The sequence below is a fragment of the Cervus elaphus genome, chromosome 30 (assembly GCF_910594005.1).
Source record: "Cervus elaphus chromosome 30, mCerEla1.1, whole genome shotgun sequence".
Taxonomy (NCBI): domain Eukaryota; kingdom Metazoa; phylum Chordata; class Mammalia; order Artiodactyla; family Cervidae; genus Cervus; species Cervus elaphus.
The window spans coordinates 31403834-31430128 of NC_057844.1; the positions used below are offsets into that span (position 1 = coordinate 31403834).

A 26295-nucleotide genomic window follows, 5' to 3' on the forward strand; every position below is an offset into this window, starting at 1 on the left:
TGAAAATATTTTGAACTCAATGAAGATGAAAACCCATTATATCAACATATGTGGATTACAGCTAACGTAGTATATGAAGGGACATTTACTGTATTAAATGCACATTAGAAAAGCAGAAAGACTTCAAATTAATGACATTAGCTAATTAAACTCAATGCAAGCAGAAGAGATAATAATGATCACAGTAGAAATCTACTGAGAATCAAGTCATACTTCACATTACATACAAAACAAATTAAATGGATCACAGATGTAAATATAAAACCTACAAGTATTTTAGAATAAAATGTAGGGGAAAGTCTTTATGAACTTGGGTTATGTAAAGATTTTTAAAGATAATACTAAAAATATGGTCCATAAAAGAAAAAATCATGAATTGGACTTCATGAACACTAAGAACTTCTAATCTTCAAAAGACATTGTTAGGGGAGTGCAAAACAACACATAAACTGTGGAGAAAAGAAAATTGCAAATCACATACCTGAAAAAATTGTGACCAGAATATATAGAAACTCTCAAAATTGAATTAAATAAACACTTCCAATTGAAATGGCAAAAGATTGGATTATTTTATGGAAGAATATACACAGATGTCAAATAAACATAAAAAAGATGTTCAACATTTTAATGTCATTAGTTGCCAGGTAAATGCAAATTAAAGCCATGAGATACTGCTATGTACCTATTATAATGTTTATTATTGAAAAGACTGACCATACCAAGGGTTGGCAAGGACATGGAGGAACTGGATCTCTTGGACATCACTGACGGGAATATAAAATGGTACAACTACCTTGGAAAACAGATTGGAAAACTTTTAAACAGATTTAAAAGCTAAACACATAGTTACCATATGACTCAGGCATTCCACTCTTAGCTATTTGCCAAGAAAAATGAAAGCAGAGGTCTGTACCAAGGCTTGTACAAATGTGCGTGGTAGCTTCATTTATAATAGCCAAATCCCTGGGGGGAATCTCCAAACTGTCTCAATAGGTAAATGGATAAATTGTGGTACTTACACAGTGGAGTTCTATTCGCCGAGAAAAAGGAATGGACTACTGCTTCAGTAGATCTCAACCCCTTCCTTCCTTCCCCTCCTTTCCTCTCTCTGTTTTCTTTTTCCTTTCTCCCCTCTCTTGGCCTTCACTGACATGGTTTTAAAATTTTTAACCCCTCATTTCAACCTTTCCCTGCATATGTCTCGTTGGAAGTTTACTGGAACATCCTGATTGGACCCACATGGACAGCTGCAAAGCAAAGGCTTCCCACACCATGAGGTCTGCAACAACTAACCACGCCCCTCCCTCAGCCTGCCTTTAAAAGTGCTTTGCTGAAATCTTTGAGCAGTTCTGGGTTTTCAGAGCACAAACTACCGGTCTCCTTGCAGGCTCTGCAATGAACCTTTTTCTGCTCCAAACTCCGACATTTGAGTTTGTTTTGCCTCATTGTGCATCAGGCACACAAATCTGCCTTTGGTAACAGGCTCTGTCTCCTGACCCTCTTCATGTGTGACTCTGGATTACTTCCTATACATTTTTAAAATTTACTGGAAACATTATTAATAAGGTCATTATTCCACAAGGTTTCTGGTTCATAGTGCAGCAAGTAAGAGTGCGGTTTGGGGATTCAAAGTGCTTGGGTTAAAACAAAGGCTCTACTATTTATTTCCTGTGACTTTTGGGCAAGTTAATGAAAATCTATGAAGCTCAATCTCCTCACATACAAAGGAAGAGGCAATATCATACCCATCTCCCAGTTCCTGCGGGCATTACATAAATGAATACATTTAAAGACCTAAGGACAGTACCTGGTATACAGTAAGAACTCAAACTTTAGCTGCTATTATTGCTACTATTTTTGTGCTTAAAGGTTAAAGGTTATACTGCATTCTGTTCTACAAAGAGGCTGATGTCTTACAATATGAATTTCCATAATAGGTAACGTTCAAGTAATTTTCAAGGTAATTTTCACGACATTACATAGCTTGTTCATATAAATAAATAAAATAACAAGTGTTTGATATCCACAGTTAATTTTTTTCTCCTCTTTTTGGAAAATATTATCTCTTGAGGTAAGATCTCCAAAATCTGTTTTTCAATTATAAATTATCTCAGGTGCTGTTGGAATAGCAGATACTCCTACACAGAGAAGATCCTACCCCCTAAATGTAGCATTAATAACATTTTTTTAAAGACAAAATGATGCCAACAGCTGGTTCATTTCAGCTGGAGTCAGAACACAGCCGTACACGAACATCAAGCCCTGGAACAGTCACGCGCACCACGTGGGCTGGGATTGCTCCATTAATGACATTTGAACAAAATGAATTCCAAGTTCAAGTCTCCTCAGATAACATAGTTCACATTTCTTAAATACCTGGTGAATGAAGCTTGGTGCTTGAAGCCGCTGTCCTCTTAGGAGATGAAACTGCAGGTTTATTGGCATCTTGCTCTTTTTGTACTTCTTTCTTGGCTCCTATAAATAGTTTAAAAAGAGAGAAAGAAACAAAAGAGAGCTCATTACAATCAAAATGGTTAACACAAATTGTGGAAAGGGAGGCTTAACAAAAGGCACATAGAACAAAATAATATTTGGGTGATTTGTTGCTATAGTCACCACCTCCTGTGCTTCAGGAATGACACGCTTGTTTATAGCAAAGGGAATTTTTGTTATGAGCAGTCAGAGGAATAAGTACACTGCTGTCTCTGACATGATGAAAACCACCCGTCTCTGGGGGTCACCGCACCCCAAGGACCCTGACAAACTATGTGGGAATTAAAATTGCACTGTCCTCAGCCACCAACTCAGTCGGCCTGTCTCCTTGCCAAAACAAATTTTCTGAAGATAGAGAAGGAAGCTGTAGCTGAATCTAACTGCTAATGACTCCAGCATCATGAGAGCTGAGCCTCGGGGAACTCGGTCTGTCTCTAATTAATTTCCAGGCAGCTGGTCCACAGAGGTGACCTGGAGAGCCTCCGAGTTTTGTCTCTGCTGCAGCTGAGCCTTTGTGGGACCAGATGGCAGAGGCAGCCGCAGCAGCACGGGACATCTTGAACTTGGGCTCAATCTAAGAACAGGCACTCGGGACATGGCCCCATTTCCCCCTTGTGTGCTGGGCACAGACTCTGACCTCACATCCCCTTTATCAGAAAGTCAAAGAATGATGGATGGAAGATAAGAGAAGTAACACCAACCTGGGTGTACCTAGAACCTGTCTCCACCTCAGGACCATTATTATGCCATTTCAAAAATAAACCCTGGGCTTCCCTGGTGGCTCAGTGGTAAAGAATCTGACTGCCAAGGCAGGAGACATGGGTTCGGTCTCTGATCTGGGAAGATCCCACGTGCTAAGCCCACATACCACAATGACTGAAGCCTGCACACCTAGAGCCCATGCTCAGAAACAACAGAAGCCACCGCAATGAGAAGCTCGTGCACTGCAGTGAAGAGTGGCCCCTGCTCGCCGCAACTAGAGACAGCCCACACACAGCGGCAAAGACCCAACACAGCCAAAAATAATAAACACAAAAATTAAAAAAACCCCAAACACTGTGATTACAAAAATAAATAAATAAACCCTAGTGATGGTGACGGTCCCTTAGAAGCAGAATACAAACTTCCCTCTTCACTCCCAGCCCCACATCCTTACTCCCCCTTCAGAGGCAACCAACGCTAGCACTTTGCATTTATTCTTCCAGACATTTTTCTAGTTATTTACAAACATACCTACACAAACACATACATGGCCATTAACTAATTAAATGAATCGCATACTGCGATTTCTTTTTACCTACCCACACTTTTCAAGATCCTTTTCATATCAGTGCATTTATAGATCTTTTAAAAATGTCACATCATATTAAGGGGCAAAGAAGCACTATAATTTACCCATCCTCCGGTTGATGAGCATTTAGAGTGTTTGCAAGCGTCAGCTATTAAAAAAGATAAATGTGCTATGTAAACAGTTTTCTACTTGTTTCTTTGCAAGCATGTATCGGCCTCTTTACAGAATCAGTGCACAGATACGCTTTTGCCGGGTTAAGAGTCTGCTCATTTGCAGTATCGCCAGACATAGCCCAGTCGTCCTCCACCCAAAGCTACTAATTGACATTCCCAACCAAGTGTGGGAGACCAGTTCTTTGTACACGTTCCATGCCCTACTGACACTGAAGTCTCTGTCATTTTAATTTTTTGCCAAACGCTTGGAATCTTTTGAAATTGGTCATATGCATTTATTTGAAAATCGCCTCATTAAACCCTTTACCCATTTTTCTTATTAATGTGTAAGAATTCTTCATTGATCCTAGATATCAGTCCTTTGCCTGCTCTACAAATTACATTTTCCAGGTTTCATTTCTTACAACTTATTTATTGTACCTTTTGTTGTACTGTATTTTGAAATTTTCAATATGTCCAAATATGTCAACTGTCCCTTACAGCTTTAAAAGCACTATTTGAGATTATTTATATGCATGTGTGTATGCAAGTGTATGCACGTGTGTGTGTGTGTGTGTGTGTGTGTGTGTGTGTGTGTGTGCCCATGCACATGTTTGGGAAGGGGTCATTTTCAGGCTTTGCAGAGGGAGGCAGGGATTTGCGACCAAGCTGTCTCTACTTTTCCGATCTGATGGGGCTCCTGCTTCTCCTGACCCCATCGGGCCTGCTTCACGCCCTCCCTCTGTGTCCACTTGCCTCCTCCTCTTCCTCCCACGCCTTGCTGGTGCTCAGACTGGCTGTACTTCCTCCCATTGCAGGCACATTCTCTTGAGTGCACATTCCTACTGCATGGAATGTGCCTCCCTGAACCTTGAGTTTGGTTCACTCACCTGCTCATTCAGGTCCCGGCACAGCTAACAGTCTCCAGGGAGGCAGCGCCTGGCACAACAGGTGAAACAGCCGTCCTGCCACCTGACACTCTCCCCTTACCTGCTTCATTCTTCTTTGCATCACTTACCACCATCCAAAAAAGATCCAGGAATCTGTCTGCTTACTGTCTACCTTCCCCACTAGAATATAAACTTCAGCCAGACGATGAACCCTGCCCTGGACAGCATGGCCATTCAGTCAATGCCCACTTCCCCTCCATTTCCCACTGGGCTCTTTTCAAGACAGCTCATGCCCAGGCATTTAGGGGCTACAGGAGGCTGGACCCTCGGGGGACCTGAAAGCCCAGCCCCCATGCCACTCCACCGAAGCCACACCCACCCTCCGGAGGATCCAATTTGTCGCCCATCTCACTCTCCCTCCCTCTGCTCAGATCTTAGGTTTCAAGTAACACAGAAAGTCACCCAGACTCCTGGGAGCTCAGAAGGAAAGTGTTAAAGGCCAAAATGTGAGCTAAACACAACACTTTGAAGGGAAACAAAACATAAATATTTATTCAGAGTTTCAATACTTTCCATCCAGGCTTCATGGAATGCTCTTTGGCAGCTTCTGTCAAAAATTTAAACATTGATAGACTTGACTCAGCAATTCTGCTTCTAAAGATCTCTCTTCGGAATACAAGTGTGAAAAGATATATGTTCAAAGACACTTCATATATCATTCACAATGACAGACATGAAAATAACCAAAATGCACATGGGAAATGGTTAAATAAACTATGGTATGTTCATATGATGTAGCACTATGCCACCAATAAAAACAATGAGGTTGTTTTATATTATACTGGCATGGAAAGATGTTCACGAGAAATAAATTAAAAAGCTATTTGTTGAACAGTATGCATGGTATCATCCCATTTTTAACACACAAAGATAGTATCTATATTACAGCTGTAAATGGGACTTCCTCATAGCTCAAATGGTAAAGAATCTGCCTGCAATGCAGGAGACCAGGGTTCAGTCCCCAGGTTGGGAAAATCCTCTGGAGAAGGGTATGGCAATCCACTCCAGTATTCTTGCCTGGAGACTCCCATGGACAGAGGAGCCTGGGGGGCTATAGTCCATGGGGTCGCAAAAAGTCAGACACGACTGAGTAACTAACACACACACAGCTGTAAATATATAAAAATTTCTGAAAGATTGTTTCCTAGTTTTGTTGTTGTTTAGTTGCTAAACTAAACTCTTCAACTCTTCGACCCCATGGACTGCAGCACACCAGACTTCCCTGTCCTCCACTATTTCTAGGAGTTTGCTCAAATTCATGTCCAATGAGTTGGTGATGCCATCCAACCTACTCATCCTCTGCTGTCCCTTTCTTCTTTTGCCTTCAATCTTTCCTAGCATCAGGGTCTTTTCCAATGAGTCAGCTCTTTGCATCATGTGTCCAAAGTACTGGAGCTTCAGCAACAGTCCTTTCAATGAATATTCAGGGTTGATTTCTTTAGGATTGACTGGTTTGATCTCCTTGTAGTCCAAGGGACTCTCAGGAGTCTTCTCCAATACCACAGTTCGAATGCATCACCCTCTTTGGTGCTGAGCCTTCTTTATGGTCCAACTCTCACATCCATATATGACTACCAGACAAACCATAGCTCTGACTAGACGGACCTTTGTCAGCAAGTAATGTATCTGCTTTTTAATACACTGTCTAGGTTTGTCATTGTTTTCTTTCCTAAGAGCAAGAGTCTTTTAATTTCATGGCTGCAGTCACTGTGCACAGTGACTTAGGAGCCCAAGAAAATAAAATCTGTCATTGCTTCCACTTTTTCCCCTTCATGAAGTGATGGAACCAGATGCCATGATCTTAGTTTTCTGAATGTTGAGTTTTAAGCCAGCTTAAAATATTACTAGTTTTAAAATATTTTTGATAATGGTTACTTCTGAGCAGTAGGATCAAGGGAATTTTATTTTGTTTTCATATGCTTCTGCATTGTTTCCAATTTTAATGAAAATATCATACATTGTTTTTATAATAAAAAACAAAAGTCATGAAACCGAAAACAAAATGAAAATAATTTGTCTGCTCTATGAAGGAATAAGGAAAGCAACCAGCTGAGTACAAACAATTCCACAAGCATAACTTTGATCGAAAGTTTCACGATCCTGTCCCCATAGGAACACGGAACTGACATGAAAATTCCTCTGTGGTTCAGGGAACTCTTGATGGCACAGAAAATTAAGGCAATTAGTCAAGAATACAGTGGCTTTTGCAATTTTCTTGCAATCTGGACTCAGAGTAAATATTTTTTAAGTACACTGTAAACTTTCATTTTACTCCATAAGATCCCAGAGTACCTACTGAAATGGAACAGGACCCTATGGTCCTTGCCCCCACATTCCACCCCGTGCCCCATGATCTCTGCCTGTCTTCTGTCTGTGGAAAAACTTCAGCCAAAGAATAAGTTTAATCAGAGAAGTGAGAACATGCAGAAACAGAGGAAAACAGTCACAGGAGACCAAATAATGGTAGTTTAGTCTGTAAGCACAGACAAGGACCTTTAGGTCCTTCTCAAGAGCTATAGATAATATTCTGAGCCATATGCCATAAGTTGACTCATAGATACTGAAATCCCCACCAGGTGGAGGTTAACTACATAACAACTACACGGTAGCCATGACAAAAGCTGTAACAATTCTGAGAACCGGCCTCAAGGAAATGGGAGCAAGCTGGCCCTGGAACTGAAGGCTAACTGTACTTAAAACAAGATGACGCTGGTCAGACCCCCGAAGACCAATTTCAAGAAGACTGTGCTGTTTCTGCTTACAGCCCCCTCCCTCCATCTATAAAAGCTCTGGCCCCCTGGTTGGACTTTGGACAGGCATCTGCCTCCCCACCCCTCAACTCTGCCCCACCCTGCCCCTCACCCCACACGGCTGTGTATATACAAAGTCCAGAGCCCTGTCACTGCAGCTCTTGGAGGGGGTGCAGAAGAAGGCGGCAAAGGGGGAAGAAATGCCGGCCTCCCTCCGGTCTCAGAGGAGAAGTCACAGAGTTTCATGTGAAACTGACAGCACTGACAGTCACTGACAGCAGTCACCTATTTCCAGACAATCCCTAAAGCGTTTCACCATAAACAGAGCAGCAAACAGCCTCCCAAAGGCTTAGGTTGAAAGGAGCTCCCTGGCAAAGCTCCTGAACACAGCTCCTTGGGAGAGGAAAGAGCAGCATGTGAGCTCAGCTTCTCCTGGACACAGACCTTCCACATGCAAGACTCCAACATGTGCTGCTCCAAGACCCACCTTGTGTTTTCTTACAACCTGTTCATCACGGATGCTTAACGCCAAGTCCACCTGAGCCCAGGACCAGAGCCCCCCAGTCAAGAGCAGTGGATGAGCATGAGGCTGTCCTCTTAAAAATGTGATGACAAATGACAATGCTTAATTCAGAATCCTCAGGGAGCACATCAGAATGAAAAGAAAAATTCGATTATAGATAATGGTTAGAAAAATGCTCTATACTTTTTTCATAAAAAGAAAAATGCTCTATACATTTTTTTTTAAATAAAATGAGCACATCAAGAAAAAAAAATCAAAGGGAATTTTCACAGGCTCTTAACCTCACACACAATGGGCCACCAATCCCTGAAAATAAATCTCAGTAGAAGTAAGAAAAGATAAGAAACAAAAAGGATAAAGAAACATGCACAGCCAGAGACTTTATGCTCCAGCTGTCTAACCTTCTCATTCTATCCACTTGTGAAAGAGGAGCTAATGGAGCTAATTCTAATTCCCCTAGCCCAACAGACCTGGCCCAGACGTCATGAAAGGCCCTGTTAGGAAGATGAAGAGGAACAGGAAGAAAAATGAAAGGTAAATGTGACAACAATGCAAGTTATGATCATCAGGCAATGGAACTGCAGAAGGCAAATAGGAAAACATGAATGATATAACCAGGAAGCAGGGATTCTGTTGTCACTTAGGAGACGAATAAAATGAGGGACCATTTCAAGGGAAGAATACAGAGACTGAATGGGATGAAGAAAGGAAATATTATCTAGATAAAAACACAACAAATAAAGAGGAACCTGGATGAGCCATAAATGAGAGGGGGGTGGGTGAGAGAGGACTCCAGAGGGGTTGCAGAGATAAGAGAAAGAAACAGGTTTTAGCTGCCAATAGTAATATATTTTTGTACTGCAACTCTTGGCTTGCAGAATCTTAGTTCCCTGACCAGGGATCGAACCCATGACCACTGCAGTGGGCTCTCAGAGTCTTAACCACTGGATGGCCAGGGAATCCCCATGCCAATAGTAATTTTAAAAAATCAACAGAAATATCTGACGTTGGTGGAGAATGGAGTTAATGAGGGAAACAATCTAAATATACCTGAAAAGAGGCTAGATTTAAACTATTAAAGGTTCATTCCATTTCCTCCACCTTTTATTACATGTGTGAGGGAAGTGGAAATTCAAAGTAGAATAAAGGAGATTTCTGTGCTCAAATAAAGACCTAACAAAAATCAGACTCATAACAGAGATCTAATTATTTCCTGGGATAAGAGCAGGGATAATTTAATTCTGAAGACTGTTGTGAAAAGGCAAGACTAAAAGAATGAAGGAGTGGGGTTTGGGGGAAAATATCATATCTATGTAAAAGTTTTATAATCCCCAAGTGTGGACTTCCCTGGGGGTTCAGAAAGTAAAAAATCTGTCTGCAATGCAGGAGACCTAGGTTTGACTCCTGGGTCTGGAAGATCTCCTCCAGAAGGAAATGGCAACCCACTCCAGGATTCCTGCCTGAAGAATCCCATGAACAGAGGAGCCTGGTGAGCTATAGTCCATGGGATTGAAAGAGTCAGATACAACTGAGTGACTAAATCAATACCAACTCACAACTGTCCTCAATCTTTCAGAGTAACTTTCTCAAATGGTCCTCGTCCTCCTCACCCAACTTATCTTTCAGTCAGGAGATCGCTTTCAAACCACCCGGCACCACCCCACCAGAACTTGAAGCCACTACGCTTGTGTAAAGCTCTTTTTCCTTGGAGGGTCCTAACTTTTGGCTGATATACTCTAACACTGTTCCCTGCTGCCAGCTACAGCAATAGTTACTGACTTTCACTTACTCCTAGACATGGTCTTCCTCCTACCCCAGGTCCTGCCATCAAGCTGAGAAATGTCCATGATCTCATGCACAACTCATTTGACCTCCCAGCCTTTCAGTACTTAGACAACCGCTGCTCCCAGTAAAGACCCAATAGTCATGTACGGATGTGAAAGTTGGACCATAAAGAAGGCTAAGCACCAAAAAATTGATGCTTTCGAGTTGTGGTGCTGGAGAAGACTCTTAAGAGTCCCTTGGACAGCAAGGATATCAAGCCAGTCAATCCTAAAGGAAATCAATCCTGAATATTCATTGGAAGGACTGATGCTGCAGCTCCAACAATTTTTGGCCACTTGATGTGAAGAGCTGACTTATTAGAAAAGACCCTAATGCTGGGAGAGAGTGAAGGCAAAACAAGAAGGGTGGCAGAGGATGAGATGGTTAAATTGCATCACTGACTCAATGGACATGAATCTGAACAAACTCCAGGAGATAGTGGAGGACAGGGGAATCTGGTAGGCTACAGTCCACAGGGTCACAAAGAGTTAGGACATGCCTTGGCGACTGAACAACAACAACTCTTGCCAGTCACCTTTAATCAGGAAACCTGGGTATCACCCTGCACCTTGGATCACCTAGAACCTTACCTCTGAAATTCACACACCCCACTTTGGCTGCAAATTTCTTCTTACAGTTGGCCACTTGGCTAAACCCAGAATTCTGATGTGGCAATGATTCCCCTGGGGATTGAGAAGGCATCTTTCTTTTAGTTTTCAGGGGTGCTTCTGGAAAGTTAGGTACCACTCTAAATTTCAAGCTTGGTACCTCTTCTTCTCCCCAGTCTTATGAAATCTCATGATGTGCCCGTCCCATGAGGGTCTTTTTTCATTCATTATGCTGGGCACCTAGTAGGCTGTTCCAGTCCTACGGCTGAGGGAAATTTTCTTAAAATGTTGCTTTCATAATTTCCTCCCCTCTGATTTCTCTATTTTCTTTTTTTTAATTTAAATTGGGGTATAGTTCTACTGTGCAACAAAGTGAACTAGCTCTTTGTATACATATAGCCCCTCCCTCTTGGACTTCCCTCCCACCTGTCAGGAGGCACCAGGGAATTTTTAATTTTTTTATTTGGGCACTTTTAATAATAAGTAGATCATATTTGTATGGGGGAAATGCTAGCTCTGAAAGGCACAATTTTACTGTGTTCTTGAATTAATGGGAAAGTAAATTACTGGATAGAATAAGACAAATAATTCAGACCATTCCTCTCATTTGAACTTACCTGACTAAAACTGCCACAGTGAATAAAACCCAATTTCTATTTAGGTAGTTTCAAAAAATCAAAGTACCTTTCCCACCACGATTTACTTATTCACATTTTCTCAGGACCTAACAGATCATGCAAAGTCTTGATTCCCCAGGAGAACTGGATTATTTTCCTCCCACAAATCCATCACAGAAACAGCTTTACTCATTTTGTTTCTGTGTGAAAGTGATTTCTCATTACTCACTTAGGACGTCATGCCTGTTTATTATGTGGGGAGAAACAGATACTGGAGAAGAAATGAAAAAAGGAAAATAAGAAGTGGTTTCAAAAGGTCAGGAATTCACCTGACTGTAAGGACTATCGTACTATAATTCTGTAATGTTTTTTACAGCCTATGTTATGATCATCTTTTATGATGATATTCATCTTTTTCTTCAAAATGTAAACTACCAACATGGTAAATGATAACTCACAATTGAAGATAGTAGCCACTATAAAATAGAAGCTATGGTGATAAAAGTTTTGCAGCTAGATTCCCAGGCTTGAAGTCAACCCAGAAATCTTCTGGTCTCATTACCCTTAGAAAATGACTTGATCTCTCTAATCCACAGTTTCCTCATCTGTAAAATAAGGTTAAGAATAGTACCAGCACATCATAATAAGTGAGGATGCAATGATATGGTGGGTATGGTGAGCATACAGTAAGTACTCAAAAAATGCTGGCAATTATTACATAGTTGCTCATCCATGAACCATGACATCAGTTTGGCCATTGTCCAGCTTGGATACACAGCAGGGTATTGTCACACTGCTCTTGTTCAGCTGCTAAGTCGTGTCTGACTCTCTGCAACCCCACGGACTGCGGCACGCCAGGACTACAGAATGAACTTCAGCTTCAGCATCAGTCCTTCTAATGAAGATTCAGGATTGATCTCCTTTAGGATGGACTGGTTGGATCACCTTGCAGTCTAAGCGACTCTCAAGAGTTCTCTCCAATGCCACAGTTCAAAAGCATTGATTCTTCAGCGCTCAGTCTTCTGTCACATAACTTATTCTGCTATCATTCATCCCCATCAACCTGCCATGTGGGTTGTTCAACAGAGCTACTTCTAAGACTGGGGGACTCTATATTTCATACTCCTGCGTCTGGTGGTCGTACACTGGCTTCTTTTGTCCATCATGGGCTTTAGACTCTAATCAGCTGCTGGAGAGATTACTGATAACAAAGTGTGGGGCCTGAAGTAGTTCTTGACACAAATATGCTGATCGATGGATCAAAGATGAACACATGAAGACTGCAATGTCCAAGAAATGTGTGATGTTTTGCCAGTTATCTTAGAAAAGGAATGGCTGGCATTTGTTTCTTTCTTATTATATTTTCATTTTTTCTAGCTCCCCTCAACGTCATCACCCAAAGACGGTAAACAGGGTATTTGGTATTTCATCAGCGTAAGGGAGCTAGTAAAACATACAAATCAGGAGAAAACTGGAAAGTTTTAAACACTGACATGTAATTAAAAGTGCCGTGCTCATCAGGCTAAGAGATGGGGCTACAGCATGGAAGCATTTTGCATAACAATGCATTTACAGTTCATGAGGCAGAGTTCTGAGGCACATAAATGTCAGAAATCACAACGCAAAAGCAGCTCCGCAGGACCATTGGCACTAATTACTGCTGGCCCAGCTCCCATAGCTCCTGGAGGCTGACAAGCAGAGTGGGCACAACACCAGGTGCGCAATCTCTGAGATGCAATACGTGTATATACTCTTAAGTGAGAGGGTTTTCTGCCCCACTTTGGAGGGGCCACCACATTATTCCAGGCTTCACACCAGCCTACAGGGGGCTTAACAGCAAGTGAGTCACAGCATTTTATAAATTCTCACTGGTACGACGGGTGTGTCCCATCACGCCTCCCAAATCATCAAAAATATCATCCGTGCTTCCATGAAAGAAACAGCAGAATATCTCATCCCTTACCTGGATCATTCTGTGACACTTCAATGATAAGTTTTAAACAGCCCTCGAGGCCACTAAACTGCCCAGAGGATGAGGTTATCAGAGCTTTAAACTCAAGTGTCCACACACAAAATCAAACTGTCCCAATGAACCACCCAAGGGGCAATATTTGTGTGATGATGAAGGCCGGGGGGGACCCACCAGTAAAATTAGTGACTGAGGAAGCAGCTGTAAGTTTTCTGTACTTTTTTATTTTTGACCCTGTCTTTTTACCAGCTATCCAGTTCTTTCACAAAAGGGTTGAAAGGCGAGAGGAGGCTGCACGTTTTCAAATTAACAAGGTATCTAGTGGTCAGCAACCGAGGTTCAAGACTTTCAGTGGGGAGGGAGACCTGGGAACCTCTGATATTTACAAAGAGGGAATCTACATGGTCACCGGCACAGAACACCATCTCCACTCCTGCCGCCTGGCAACTTGGACTGACTGGTTAGGTCTCTCCTGCATGCTTTTTGCACACTACATTAGGTCTGTTAAATACGCCTCCACCGTACACTCAGCGTGTGTGTGTGTGTGCGTGTATGTGTGTGTGTGTCCACCCAGTCGTGTCCAATTCTTTGTGACCCCGTGGACTACAGCCCTTCAAGCTCCTCTGTCCAAGGTATTTCCCAGGCAAAAACACTGCAGTGGGTTGCCGTTTCCCACTCCAGGGGATCGACCCAACCCAGGGATCGAACCCAAGTCTCCTGTGTCTCCTGCACTGCAGGTATATTTTTTACTGCTGAGCCACTGGGGGAAGCCTGTTATACTCAGCATAACCATAATTAAATACATGTATAAGTATGAGTTTTATGCTTTTTTCTCCTGTGACACCAGCGACTCTATAGAAACAAGGACTGTGTCTGTCCCATTCATGTGATGTGCCCCAGCATCCAACACAGAGCTCAACTCAAGAGAAGGTGCTGTCGAAACCTCCATGGAATGAATGGATGCCCATCCACAGCTCCCCTGACTTTGCCCCACACAGAGTGACTGAGCTGGACTCTGGGGTCACAGCATGGGACTCACAGTACCTTCTGGCCACTGAGATGGGTGAGGAAGCTCCCCACCCACTGCTGGCCGGAAAGAACAGCAAACAGGCCTTCTGGGACACCCACAAACACCACCCTCTGAACCATGCAGTGGATAGTCACCCCATCTATCACCCCACCATATTTTCCTGTCTCTGGGACCTCATGCAAAAGAACAGGTCTCAAATGTACTGCCTTTATTTTTCTCCCACTAATGTTCTTTCTAACACTTCTACTTTCCTGTAAACTCCTCTAACCCCACGCCATTGCAGGTTCCTCTGTTGGCTTCATGAGGACTGATGAGCTAAAGCAGGGGGAACCATGGGGACCCCGTCTCAGGGAGAACACAGCCAACACCAAGTGATAACGCCCCCTGTACTGAAGAGCCCAGCACAGCCTCATTGCTCTGAACCTGTCCCCTGCAGGTCCCACACCTGGGTCAGCATGGGCTTCCATACTGTGAGGTGCCATGACTCTCTCACTGTCAGAAAAATAACAGCCTCTCAGAGTTGTTTCCATTAAAGGAGCATACATCACCTGCTATGGTAAGAACAACCCCCCAACATCCAGATCCAAGATGCCCATGACAAAGTGAGCCTTTCACTCGTCCTGTCTTGTCCTAAAGTTGCATATTTCATTTCAGCAAGTTCTTACTCAGTCTCTTTATTTAGATGTGCCCAGAGAGGGGAGATGATGCTTGGCCAGACTAGAGGGAGGGTGAGGAGAACATGCTAGAGCAGGCTGTTTATAGAACCCGGAACATCCAAGTGCTCGGTAAACACGTTCTGATGGTGCAGACAAGCTGCTCGTATTTTTACACTATCAAGAAAGAAGAAAGTGTTAGTCTTTCAGTCGTGTCTAACTCTTTGCCACCCTATGGATTGTAGCTCACCAGGCTCCTCTGTCCATGGAATTCTCCAAGCAAGAATACTGGAATGGGCTGCCATTCCCTTCTCCAGGGGATCTTCCTGACTCAGGGATCAAACCCGGGTCTCCTGTATTGCAAGCAGATTCTTTACCATTTGAGCCACCAGGGAAGGTCATAGTATACCCAGAAATAGGAATTCTCAGGTGATGCAGTGGTGAAGAACCCGCCTGCCAATGCAGGAGATGCAAGAGATGCAGGTTCGATCCCTGGGTTGGGAAGATCCCTTGGAGGAGGAAATGGCAATCCACTCCAGTATTCTTCTTGCCTGGAAAATTCCATGGACAGAGGAATCTGGTGGGGATAGTCCACGGGGCTGCAAAGAGTTGGACACAACTGAGCACACACACACGCCAAAAAAAACACCTACATCTGTGATTTTAATACAGAAATAATAACCTGCTTTTAAAGAAGTAAAAATAATTTTTGTGATACAAGTAGAGCTTCTGTACCCATAAAGCAACAGCCTCACTATTCCCAGAGAATTTTTTCCTTAGGGGGAGAGGAACCGAAACAATAAGACATCAGCTGTTCGTTCTCTGTATAGCCATGGGAAATCCTTCTATATAGCTGAGTCTGAATAAAGGAATTTTATTTTCCATAATACATCATGTCAACCTGACACAATCAGAAGGCATATTGACCAAGAAGTATTCTATCATCAGATCAACACTTCAACTGAATATATTCTCTCATTTGCTACAACAACTACAGACCAGTTAGAAAAGTCAGTGGGTAAAGCCTGAATATTTGTGCAAAATTACGTAGATCAACATCCTGGTGAGACACTGTATTTGACATACGAACAACAGAACAGCTTTTCATGAAAATTCAGAGAAAAAGAGTCATTCAAAGACTAAGGTTAAGTTTCTAAAATTTAAGTTTCTAAAATTCTTCCCTTTATATAGCAATGGAGAGGGTGTTCTGTACTTTTTTTTTTAACCATTAGCACTAAATCCATGACAGTTTCCTTTGTCGTCATACTGATGTCAAGGAAGCAAAGATGATTATTAACGTATAGGAAGATGATATTCTGGTAGTAGACCTTGCTGAGTACAGTGTATCATTTCTCAGTCTGTGACTGAAAGCCCAGGGAAAGAAGGGACATGGACAGAATCCAGACTGGATTGTAGGGGATCAGGGTGCTGTGTGTGCATAACTAGCACTGTCCCAGAAAGAAGACTCACTCTCTCAGTTCTAAGGAGGTGGATGAACCTAAAGCCTATTATACAGAGTGAAGTAAGTCAGAAAGAGAAAGATGAATATTAACACATATATATGGAATCTAGAAAGATGGTACCGACGATCCTACATGCAGGGCAGCAAAGGAGACACAGACATAAGGAACAGACTTTTGGACTTAGTGGGAGAAGGAGAGGGTGGGATGATTTGAGAGAAGAGCATTGAAAACATATACACTACTGTATGTAAAATAGACAGCCAGTGGGAGGCTGATGAATGAATGGTGTAGGGCACCCAAAGCCCGTGCTCTGTGACCACCTAGCGTGAAGAGGTAGGGAGGTGGGAAGGGGGTTTGGGATGGGGGGACACATGTATACCTATGGCTGATTCATACTGATGTATGGCAAAAACCATCACAATATTGTAAAGTAATTAACTTCCATTTAAAATAAGATAATTTAAAAAAAAGGAAGACTCAATCTCAAGCTGTATTTTTCAATGACAGTTATTTCAATAAAATGTAATTAACTGGCTTCCATCTGAGTAAGAATGCCTAAGCAACACAGCACAGAGGTTAGGTATACAGGTTTTAAGTGGATTTGAACATCTTTTCATATGTTTATGGCCACTGACCACTTTGTTCTTCTATTGTCTAAGTCACCCATTCATATATTTTACCTATTTTTCAAATTAAGTTGTATTTTTTCTATTGATTTTCATATTAAGACTTTTTTGCAACATTTTCATTCAGTTTACCAACCTTCTTAATTCTACGATGTTCATTATTGCAGACAGTTTAAAATTTGTATGTAGTTAAATCTATCATTTTTTTAAATGTTTCCAGTTTTTTACATCATGTTGAGGAAGGCCTTCCCTAGTTCCAAATTTTAAACTATTTCAATTATTTTATTATCAGAAAAGAAATGCTTAAAAATATACAATTAAAGTTGTCCATTATGTTGTTCAATGTAATTTTTAAAAAATTCACAGAATTAAAATCGTACGTACACATTTGTGCTAAAAAATAAGTTCTCTCTTCTGATAAAGTGCCACACCCTATTTTTTTCCCCTAATTGTGCTTTTGTTCTTGCAGCCAGGAAGCTCTGAGCCCAGTTTTATCAGGCTATTCTCTTTTTTATTACTTGGATTTTTAATCCTTGTACCTCTGTTATTCTGGGCCTTTTACTGCATGCTACCTTGTATCTTTGCTGAAATCAGAAAGTGATTACAAAATAAACAAATTAGGAAATGATTATATTTTTATAATCATTTTATTATTATAAAATAAAGAGAAAGTGATTAAGTGATTTTAAAAGTCTATTATATCTAATTTAAACTTTTTTGGGTCATTTGTTTCTTTACCCATCTTTTAAAAAAATATTTATTTCAGCTGCACTGAGTCTAGCTGCAGCACACAGGATCTTCAGTTGCGGCATGTGGGATCTAGTGCCCTGACCAGGGGTAGAATCTGGGCCCCCTGCACTGGGAGTGCAGAGGCTTAGTCACTGGACCACCAGGGAAGTCCCTCTTAATCCATCTTAGGATGACTTCCTGGTCTGCTAGAATTAACTGACAGCCAGCTGATAAGATTACAGACCTCTTGTTCTCACTCTAATTATTGTTGTTCAGTCACTCAGTTGTGTCCAACTCTCTGACCCATGGACAACAGCACACCAGGCTTCCCTGTCCTTCACTATTTCCCCAAGTTTGCTCAAACTCATGTCCACTGAGTCAGTGATGCCATCCGACCATCTCATCCTCTGTCGTCCCCTTCTTCTCCTGCCTTCAATCTTTCCCAGCATCAGGGTCTTCTCAGATGAGTCCGTTCTCTGCACCAGGTGGCCAAACGCTTCAGCTTCATCATCAGTCCTTCCAATGAATATTCAAGGTTGACTTCCTTTAGGACTGACTTGTTTAATCTCCTTGCTGTCCAAGGGACACTCTAATTATTAGTGTGCAATTCTGTTTACCTTATTGTGACTATTCTAATTATTCTTGAATCTAAGTCACCTATGGCTTAAAGCAAGCATTTAAATGTTTCTTGAATGAACAAACCAGAAAAGTCACTCACAGAAAAAACTCACATCAGAAATTTAGGTTAAAAGAAACAGCCCAAGCACCCCCAGGGTATGTTCTATTGTGGGTACATGTTGCATCTACAGTCATGGATGACAGTAATTGAACAGATGACCCAAAGACACAAGAGCTTGCCATCATTAGCCTGGAATCACCAAGGGAAAGAAGCAACATATCACAGTTTAGAAATACCAGCATGAGTTAAAACAAGGGTTGGTGTTACCCACGTAATTAGAATAACCCAAATACCCCACAGTCCCAAGAAACCCAATTATTTGGAATTTAACTGTAATTTGCATGCCTGCCTTCTGCTTTTTAATTAGCCTGATGACAGAACAAGGCAATGAGAAAGCTGATTTGGAATTAGGAACTACATTTTATTTAAATGAAAAATTCATACCTATAGGATAAATGCAAAGCTAAAATTCAGTAATAAAATGTATCTTTTAATCATAATTTTTAAATTGCTATTAAATTAGGTGTTGGAATGAGATGAAAGTTAGAAGAGAATATCCTGAAATCTCCCATCTTCTGCTCCATTTTCCCAATCCACCATTTCCCCTGATAAGTCCATTTCACAGGGGCCACAGCCAAGGGTTTACACAGAGGCTGGGGTGGGGTCCTCCATCTAGCAAATAGTGGTAGTTAACTCTTGTTCTAAACACCTTAACACCTCCTCCTTAAGTCAATAATGGGAAAATGTATAAGAAGTTTTATGTCTTTGGAAAGTCAAATGCAGAGCCTCATGTGTATTAAGTTATGTGCTATGTGCTCCGTCGTGTGCTCTTTGTAACCCCATGGACTTCAGCCCACCAGGCTCCTCTGTCCGTGGGACTTCCCAGGCAAGGATATTGCAGTGGATGCCACTTCCTTCTCCAGAGGATCTTCCTGACCCAGGGACTGAACATTAGCAGGCAGATTCTTTACCACTGAGCCACCTGGGAAGCCCAGGAATTTATTAGAAATGCAATTTCTGAGGCTCCACCCAAGACCCACTGAATAAGTCACTCAGGATGAGAGCCAGTAATCTTTTCTAACAAGCTCTACAGGTGGTTCTGAGGCACTAAAATTTGATAAACACAGGTCTACAGGATTGATTCAACAACTGTATTTTAACTCACTGTAGGCCTGTCTAGTTATTTTCTATTTAAACCCCAACCAAACTTGTTAAGAAACTGGAACCAAAAGAGTCAATGGCCGTGTGACGTTCATCCACTGATTTGCTGATTCATCCGACTGTTAACAAACAGATGCTAACTAGCCACTGGGAGTTAGTCACTGAGGAGACTGCAGGATCAGGGATACTGGGCTAAATAAATGGGACAAGGTCACTGTCCCCGGGAGCTTTCCGCCACTGAGGAAGAACAAAACGAAAACCAGTTCAATTTACGTGTTACCAGAGGGGATTATGAGGTGATGCTCCATTGAAGTGGTCAGGGAAATGCAAATTAAAATAACACTGAGACAGAATTTCACTCTCATTAAATGGACAATATTTTTTAAAAATGATTTTTTAAAAATGATCTATTCTTATCAGCAATATGGGTGGAAATGAAGCCTTTGAAAGGGAATCCAGTCATATCTATTAACGCATCAAGCAGAGCCATCCCACTCCTGGGGATCAATCTTGTAGAAAGAATGTCACCTGTTCAAGGACATGTACTGAAGCATCAACTATAGTGGCAAACGCCAGTTACAAAGTGAATGCCTGCCGGCAGGGGAATGTCTGAATAGATCATGGCATATCCACACTAGGCAACCACTGAAAAACTACCATGCACTGACTTTCAGGGCAGCTCTATGTATGACGCGCCTTCAGTAAGGAAAGTGACTTGTAGAAAAATGTACAGGACTTCCCTGGTGGTCCAGTGGTTAAGACTTCGCCTTCTAAAGCAGGGGATGTGGGTTTGATCCCTGGTCAGGAAGCTAAGATCCCACAAGCCTCTTGGCCAAAAAACAAACAAACAAAACATAAAACATAAGTAGAATTGCAACACATTCAATAAAGACTTTAAAAATGGTCCACATCAAAGAAAAAAATAGGTACAACACAAGTTTACTTTTAGGAAGCAGGTCCATCTGTGTGTATATATATCGCTGGTACAGAAGCACAGGAGCATAGAAGAATAATACGGAGGAATGAACACCCACAGGGGTGAACCATCTACCGTGGATTCAGGCTCAACACCCAGGCTCCCTCACTCTCAGTGTCTTCCTACATGTAGTGCAGAAGATGGGAGGCTAAGCCACAGGCCGGATGCTTGGACATCCTGAAGGCAAACACGCATGCGTGAGACACAGGAGGAGAAGGCAGGTGGGGGCCACACCCAGCAGCTTCAGCTGCTGACAAGCACCTTCACTTGCCACACCTTTACATCAGTTAAGTCCCCTGTGTCTGTCAGTAGCTTCCCGGGTCAGGAGGGGCATCGGCTTTGCTGGGCTGGACACGGCAAGCACCGCCTGACTCTGGAGCCTGCGTTCTGCCATAGCTGCTGATCCCTGCATCCCGGCTTGGACGGCATCAGCCTGGAACCAGCAGGGGGACGGAACCCCTGCATCCCTGTCGAGGCAGCAGTGATCCCCCAGGGATCAGGTACTCACTCCCAGGGTGTAGTCTGCAGCTGGCTCCTACCATCCTTCCAGTGATAGATTTCATCAGCACCTGCTTCCCTAAGCAAAATCTGCCTAAATGAGCTTGATCCTTTTTTTATTTTTGCAATGGAAACTGTGATTCTATGGGTTACCAGTCACTAGGAGGAGTGAGAAGGAGTTTTGAGAATTTAAACACAGGAATAGATGAAAGTGCCTTGAGAATCATGGTACTATTATTACCACTAATATTAAAAGCCATCGGAAAGACATCTGTCATCCCATCCAAACAGCTGATGTACCCAGAGGCTCTCAGAAGACTTTAATGCAGAAAAGGCTCTCCACTGCAGTTTCTCTGCAGCATGTCTTACCAGCCGGTGTGGATGTGGATTTCGGCGCTGGAAGCAAACTCCTGCGGGGTGTTGTCGCACTGGAGGAAGCCGGAGGGGGCGCCCGGCCGGCCCCTTTGGGTGTGTCTTTGGCAGGGAGAGCTGCCTTTAGAGGTGGTTGGTCTTCAGTTCCAAAGGCTGAACCTGCAGGAGGCAGACAGTGCATTAATGAAAATACCATGGAAAATGGATGGACCCCCTTGCTGGGCACCACCACCGACCTATCCCTGAAGCTTCCACCTGCATCAGAACTTGACCCAACTCCTGATGAGTAGCCTTGAAAAGCATTTCTCTGGGACGAGATGTAGAAAAAGAGTTGCCTTCAGTCCCTGCAGGGAAGTCTGTCCTCCAAACCCACACACCACAGGCTCTGCCAAGGCCAAGAGGAGCTTCACTCCACTGAAGATTTTACATACACACACATGCACGCACACACGATTTGCTTTTCTGGATGTGTATCAGCTGCATACGCAGGCTTCCCAGATGGTTCAGTGGTAAAGAAGCCACCTGCCAATGTAGGAGACGCAGGTTTGATCCCTGGGTCAGAAAGAGTCCCTGGAGAAGGAAATGGCAACCCACTCTAGTATCCTTGCCTGGAAAATCCCATGGACAGAGGAGCCTGGTGGGCAACAGTCCATAGGATCACAAAAGAGTCGGACATGACTGAGCAACTAAACAACAAGCTGTGCACACATATGATAAGCATTCATTTTATAACTCTCAGAGGATGAGTAACAGTTTTCTGAAAACCAGTGTAAGTGACCCAGAGGAGACACGAGTAAGGACATACACACATACACCGCTGGTCCAGAAGAGGATTCAGGGCTCCCTGAAACCCGGTTCACTTCATCTTCAGAATAAGGGCCTTGGGATGAAGGGAGATGGGTGAGAAGCATGCAGGCAGAGAATCCCTTTGAAATTCATGAAGCTTTTGATCTGACGAGCTGAGGCTGCATCAAACTAAGGGGACTTCCCTGGTGGCTCAGCGGTAAGGAACCTGCATGCCAATGCAGGAGATGCAAATTCCATCCCTAGGTCTGGAAGATCCCCTGGAAAAGGAAATGGCAACCCACTCCAGGATTCTTGCCTGGAAAATCCCAAGGACAGAGGAGCCAGGCAGGCTATAGTCCATGGGGTTGCAGAGTCAGATATGACTGAGCGACTAAACAGCAGCCACAACATCAAATTAAGAGGACCCTGCATTAAAGCCCAGCTTATTACAAAGGCAGAAGATGTCTACTGGTCATTTCAGTTTTCTGTTCAACATAGAAACAGGCTCTGTGTCTAAAGAATAGCTTCTTTCTGATGGGCTGCTCTGAAGACAGGGCATACTGGGATTTGTGTCAGATTTAAATGCCAGAATGGTCGTGGCCCATTTTTTCTCCTCTATAAATTTTCAAACCTACTATGCTGGTGATATCTGTAATCTCTTAAAGACAATGACACCACCATCTATTCCTATTAAAGGATAAATCTTCTAAATGTACCTCTGAGGACAGCTGCAAAGACTAATCTACCAAATTAAATAGAAAGCCTGAATATACTGAGATTACTGCCTGTTGGGATGAAAACTATCCAGTTAGGAACGTGACTGGCTACCATGGAAAATACACACTGACAGCTGGAAGATGTATACGGCATTGTAGTGAAAGATTAAAGTTTTTTGTTTCCATCATTTTAAAAGGATAGCCCTAACATTCTATGCAGATAGGGCCTGCATCAAAATGATAACATTATGAAAATGGCTTTAGTGTTCAAATGTTCAGGAGTTTAATTCAACCCCTTAGAGTAAGACATGGCTGCTTTCCTTCTTCTGAAGACCTGAAAGTCTGTTTACAATGAGTAAAATCTGTTTTGTCTCTTAACAAAACAGTATTTAGAAAGGAAGAAGAAAGACTATTTCCTAACATAGAACCTATGCCCTATAGCTCTCTGAAGGTCCTGCGTAAGGTTTTAAATAGTTCTAAACAGGGCTATCACTTTGCCAACAAAGGTCCAACTTGCCAAAGCTATGGTTTTTCTAGTAGTCATGTACAGATGTGAGAGTTGGATCATAAAGAAGCTGAGTGCTGAAGAACTGATGCTTTTGAACTACGGTGTTGGAGAAGACTCTTGAGAGTCCCTTGGACTGCAAGGAGATCAGACCAATCAATCTTAAAGGAAATCAACCCTGAATATTCACTGGAAGGACTGATGCTGAAGCTCTAATGCTTTGGCCAACTGATACGAAAAGTCAACTTATTGGAAAAGATCCTGATGTTGGGAAAGACTGAGGGCAGGAGGAGAAGGCAGCGACAAAGGATGAGATGGTTGGATGGCATCAATGACTCAATGGACATGAGTTTGAGCAAACTCTGGGAGATGGTGAAGGACAGGGAAGCCTGGCGTGCTACAGTCCATGGGGTCACAAAGAGTGAGACATGACTTAGGGACTGAACAAAAACAACAAAAGACAGGGATAGGAAATACATTTGGTTCACACAAACAGTACAAAAACGATGAAACTCCACTGAAAGGAGGCACAACGTATCCTGAATTTTCAGATTTAAAAGTAAGCACAGGAGCAGAAAAAATGAAACTAGACCACTGTCACACAGTACACAAAAATCAGGTCAAAATGGATTAAAGACATGAATATAAGACCTGAAACCATGAAACTCCTAGAAGAAAACGCAGGCAGTGCACACTCTGTGACACTGGTCTTAGCAGTATTGGTCTAGAAATGTCTCTTCAGGGAAGGGAAACAAAAGCAAAAATAAATAAACAAGATTATCTCAAACTAAAAGGCTTCTGCATAGCAAAGGAAATCATCAATAAAATTAGGAGACAACCTACCAAATGGGAGAAGATATTTGCAAATAATATATCCAATAATGGGTTAATATCCAAAATATATAAAGAACTCATACAACCCAACAACCCTATTAAAAATAGGCAGAGGAACTGAATAGACATTTTTACAAAGAAACTATACAGATGACCAACAGAGGCATGAAAAAATGTTCAACATCACTAAATTCACATGGAATTAGCTAACGTTCAGCCTCCTGCTGACATACCACCAGAATAATCTACCTACTGAAAACTGCGCTGGAAGTTGAACATCAAATCTTTCACACAGCATCTTTAATCTAACAATTTATTAAAGATTCTTAAGAAGGGGAATATTTTGTATCATTTACAGAGTTCAAATGCCCTTTTATCAAATCCTTTTGTGCTTGGTATTATTCTCTTACATGAAATTTATAATTCAGTGAACATCTCAATTTGGAAATTCGGCTGTTATCCAGGCTGGGAAGTAATTCATCTGTTTGAAGTATGAAGCGTCAAGGAAGCTTTCTACTCCCCTTTGAAAGAAGTCTTGAATTACCAAAAAATAAAATGAAACAAGATAATATAATAAAATAAAACTGAACTCCCTTCTTGTCCATTATTGTGGGAGACAGCTGGCAGTGAACAATACCCCTCTTTGAAAACCAGCTGAAGTTGACCAGCACTTAAAGGCACTTTAATCAGTAAATGACAAGTCCTCTGAATTTGCAAAGGGCTGCTGAATTCTGTAACTGCTCTAGTATTTGATAACAATGCAGACAACATCAAACCACTGCTCCATAAGAGGAGAAAGCAACTGGAAATGAACCATGCCTGTGTGAGCCAGAGATGTTCCTGAGGACCCAGCGAGTGGGAGTGGTCCACGCACGTAATTAGTCATCCCATTCTCAACCAGCCCGAGTCTACTGCAGTGGTTGAGCACACACGAGTGATCAATCTGAGTAGATCTGGGCCTGCACCACAGACAGAGGAGAACATGTGAAAATTCAGGCCAGACAAGGTGGCACTGAAGGAATAAAAGTCCCTGGAAGGATCTGAGACACCAGGAGGAGGAAGTGTAGATTTACAGGAGCCCTGAGAGCACCCCACAAAGTGATAAGTGTGTCCCCCTAACCCACTGCAAAGGATGATTCTGACCATGACTGCAGCCAGGGTTTCTGATCCATATCCCTATGTAATTTATTGGGAATGTGGGTAGCTGAAGCTGAGCTTCAAAAGAAGAAAAGAATGGACTGAGAGACGAATACCAACCAGACCAGAATGAGGAAGGCTGGAGAAAAATAGCAAATCTGTTATTAATACCATGAAGGCATTACAGCCAAACTTGAACAAACATCTTTCTTTGATTCTGAGTATTTATCCTTATTATAATGATTAATCTTCACTGATTTTTTTAAACAATCCCAAGCAATCAAGTTGTATAATGCTCTGGCTGCACGATTGCCTCGCTGATGCATATTTCATTGACTTAGCCGTATTTATCACTTGGCAGCAAAATTTAGTTTAATTATTAAAGTACCAACTGAATCTTTTATTTCCTTCCTCCTGCATATTTTAACTCAGGTGTATGCTTTATTTCTCACCAAAGTGCTAAGGTAAACCCACTAGCTTATCATTTCAGCAAAGATGTATCTTTGCCTAAATGAAGACGACCAAGACTCTGTGGTAGGCTCTGTTCCGGGCAGGAGGCACCTGGCAGACACGGTCCTGTCTTCACACCACTTACATTCCAGCGTGGGGACACCCAGACCAAACAGGTACAGATAAACAAGATCTAACTGCCATCAGTTATGAAAGAAACACAGGAGCAGGAGAAACTCAAGGGTGAAGGAGCTGACATCACTTTAAGTGGAGGAGAGGCTGGGCAAGAGGGACCGTCTAAAGTGAACATTTCTCTCTGCTGCACACTAGCTTCCACCCTCCTTTATTACTCTTATTTTTTTAAACTTTGTTTTCTCAACCTAAGTCATCCCCCAGGGAGCAAGCATTTTATTTACTTATTTAAACTTTTTATTTTGTATTGGAATATAGACCAATTAGGGGCTTCCCTGATAGCTCAGTTGGTAAAGAATCCACCTGCAATG

General features: G+C 42.3%; 1 protein-coding gene across 4 annotated transcripts in view; it reads right to left on the reverse strand.

Moving 5' to 3' along the window:
* Nucleotides 1–26295, reverse strand: part of MTUS2 (microtubule associated scaffold protein 2) — a 369171-nt gene that overhangs the window by 115661 nt on the left and 227215 nt on the right. For all 4 annotated transcript variants that reach the window (XM_043891579.1, XM_043891576.1, XM_043891578.1 and 1 more), the window contains 2 exons: nt 21362–21523; nt 2377–2475 (listed from right to left, as the gene is read on the reverse strand). In XM_043891579.1, coding sequence (XP_043747514.1) covers nt 2377–2475; nt 21362–21523 — 261 coding nt within the window. The remainder of the gene's footprint in view (nt 1–2376; nt 2476–21361; nt 21524–26295) is intronic.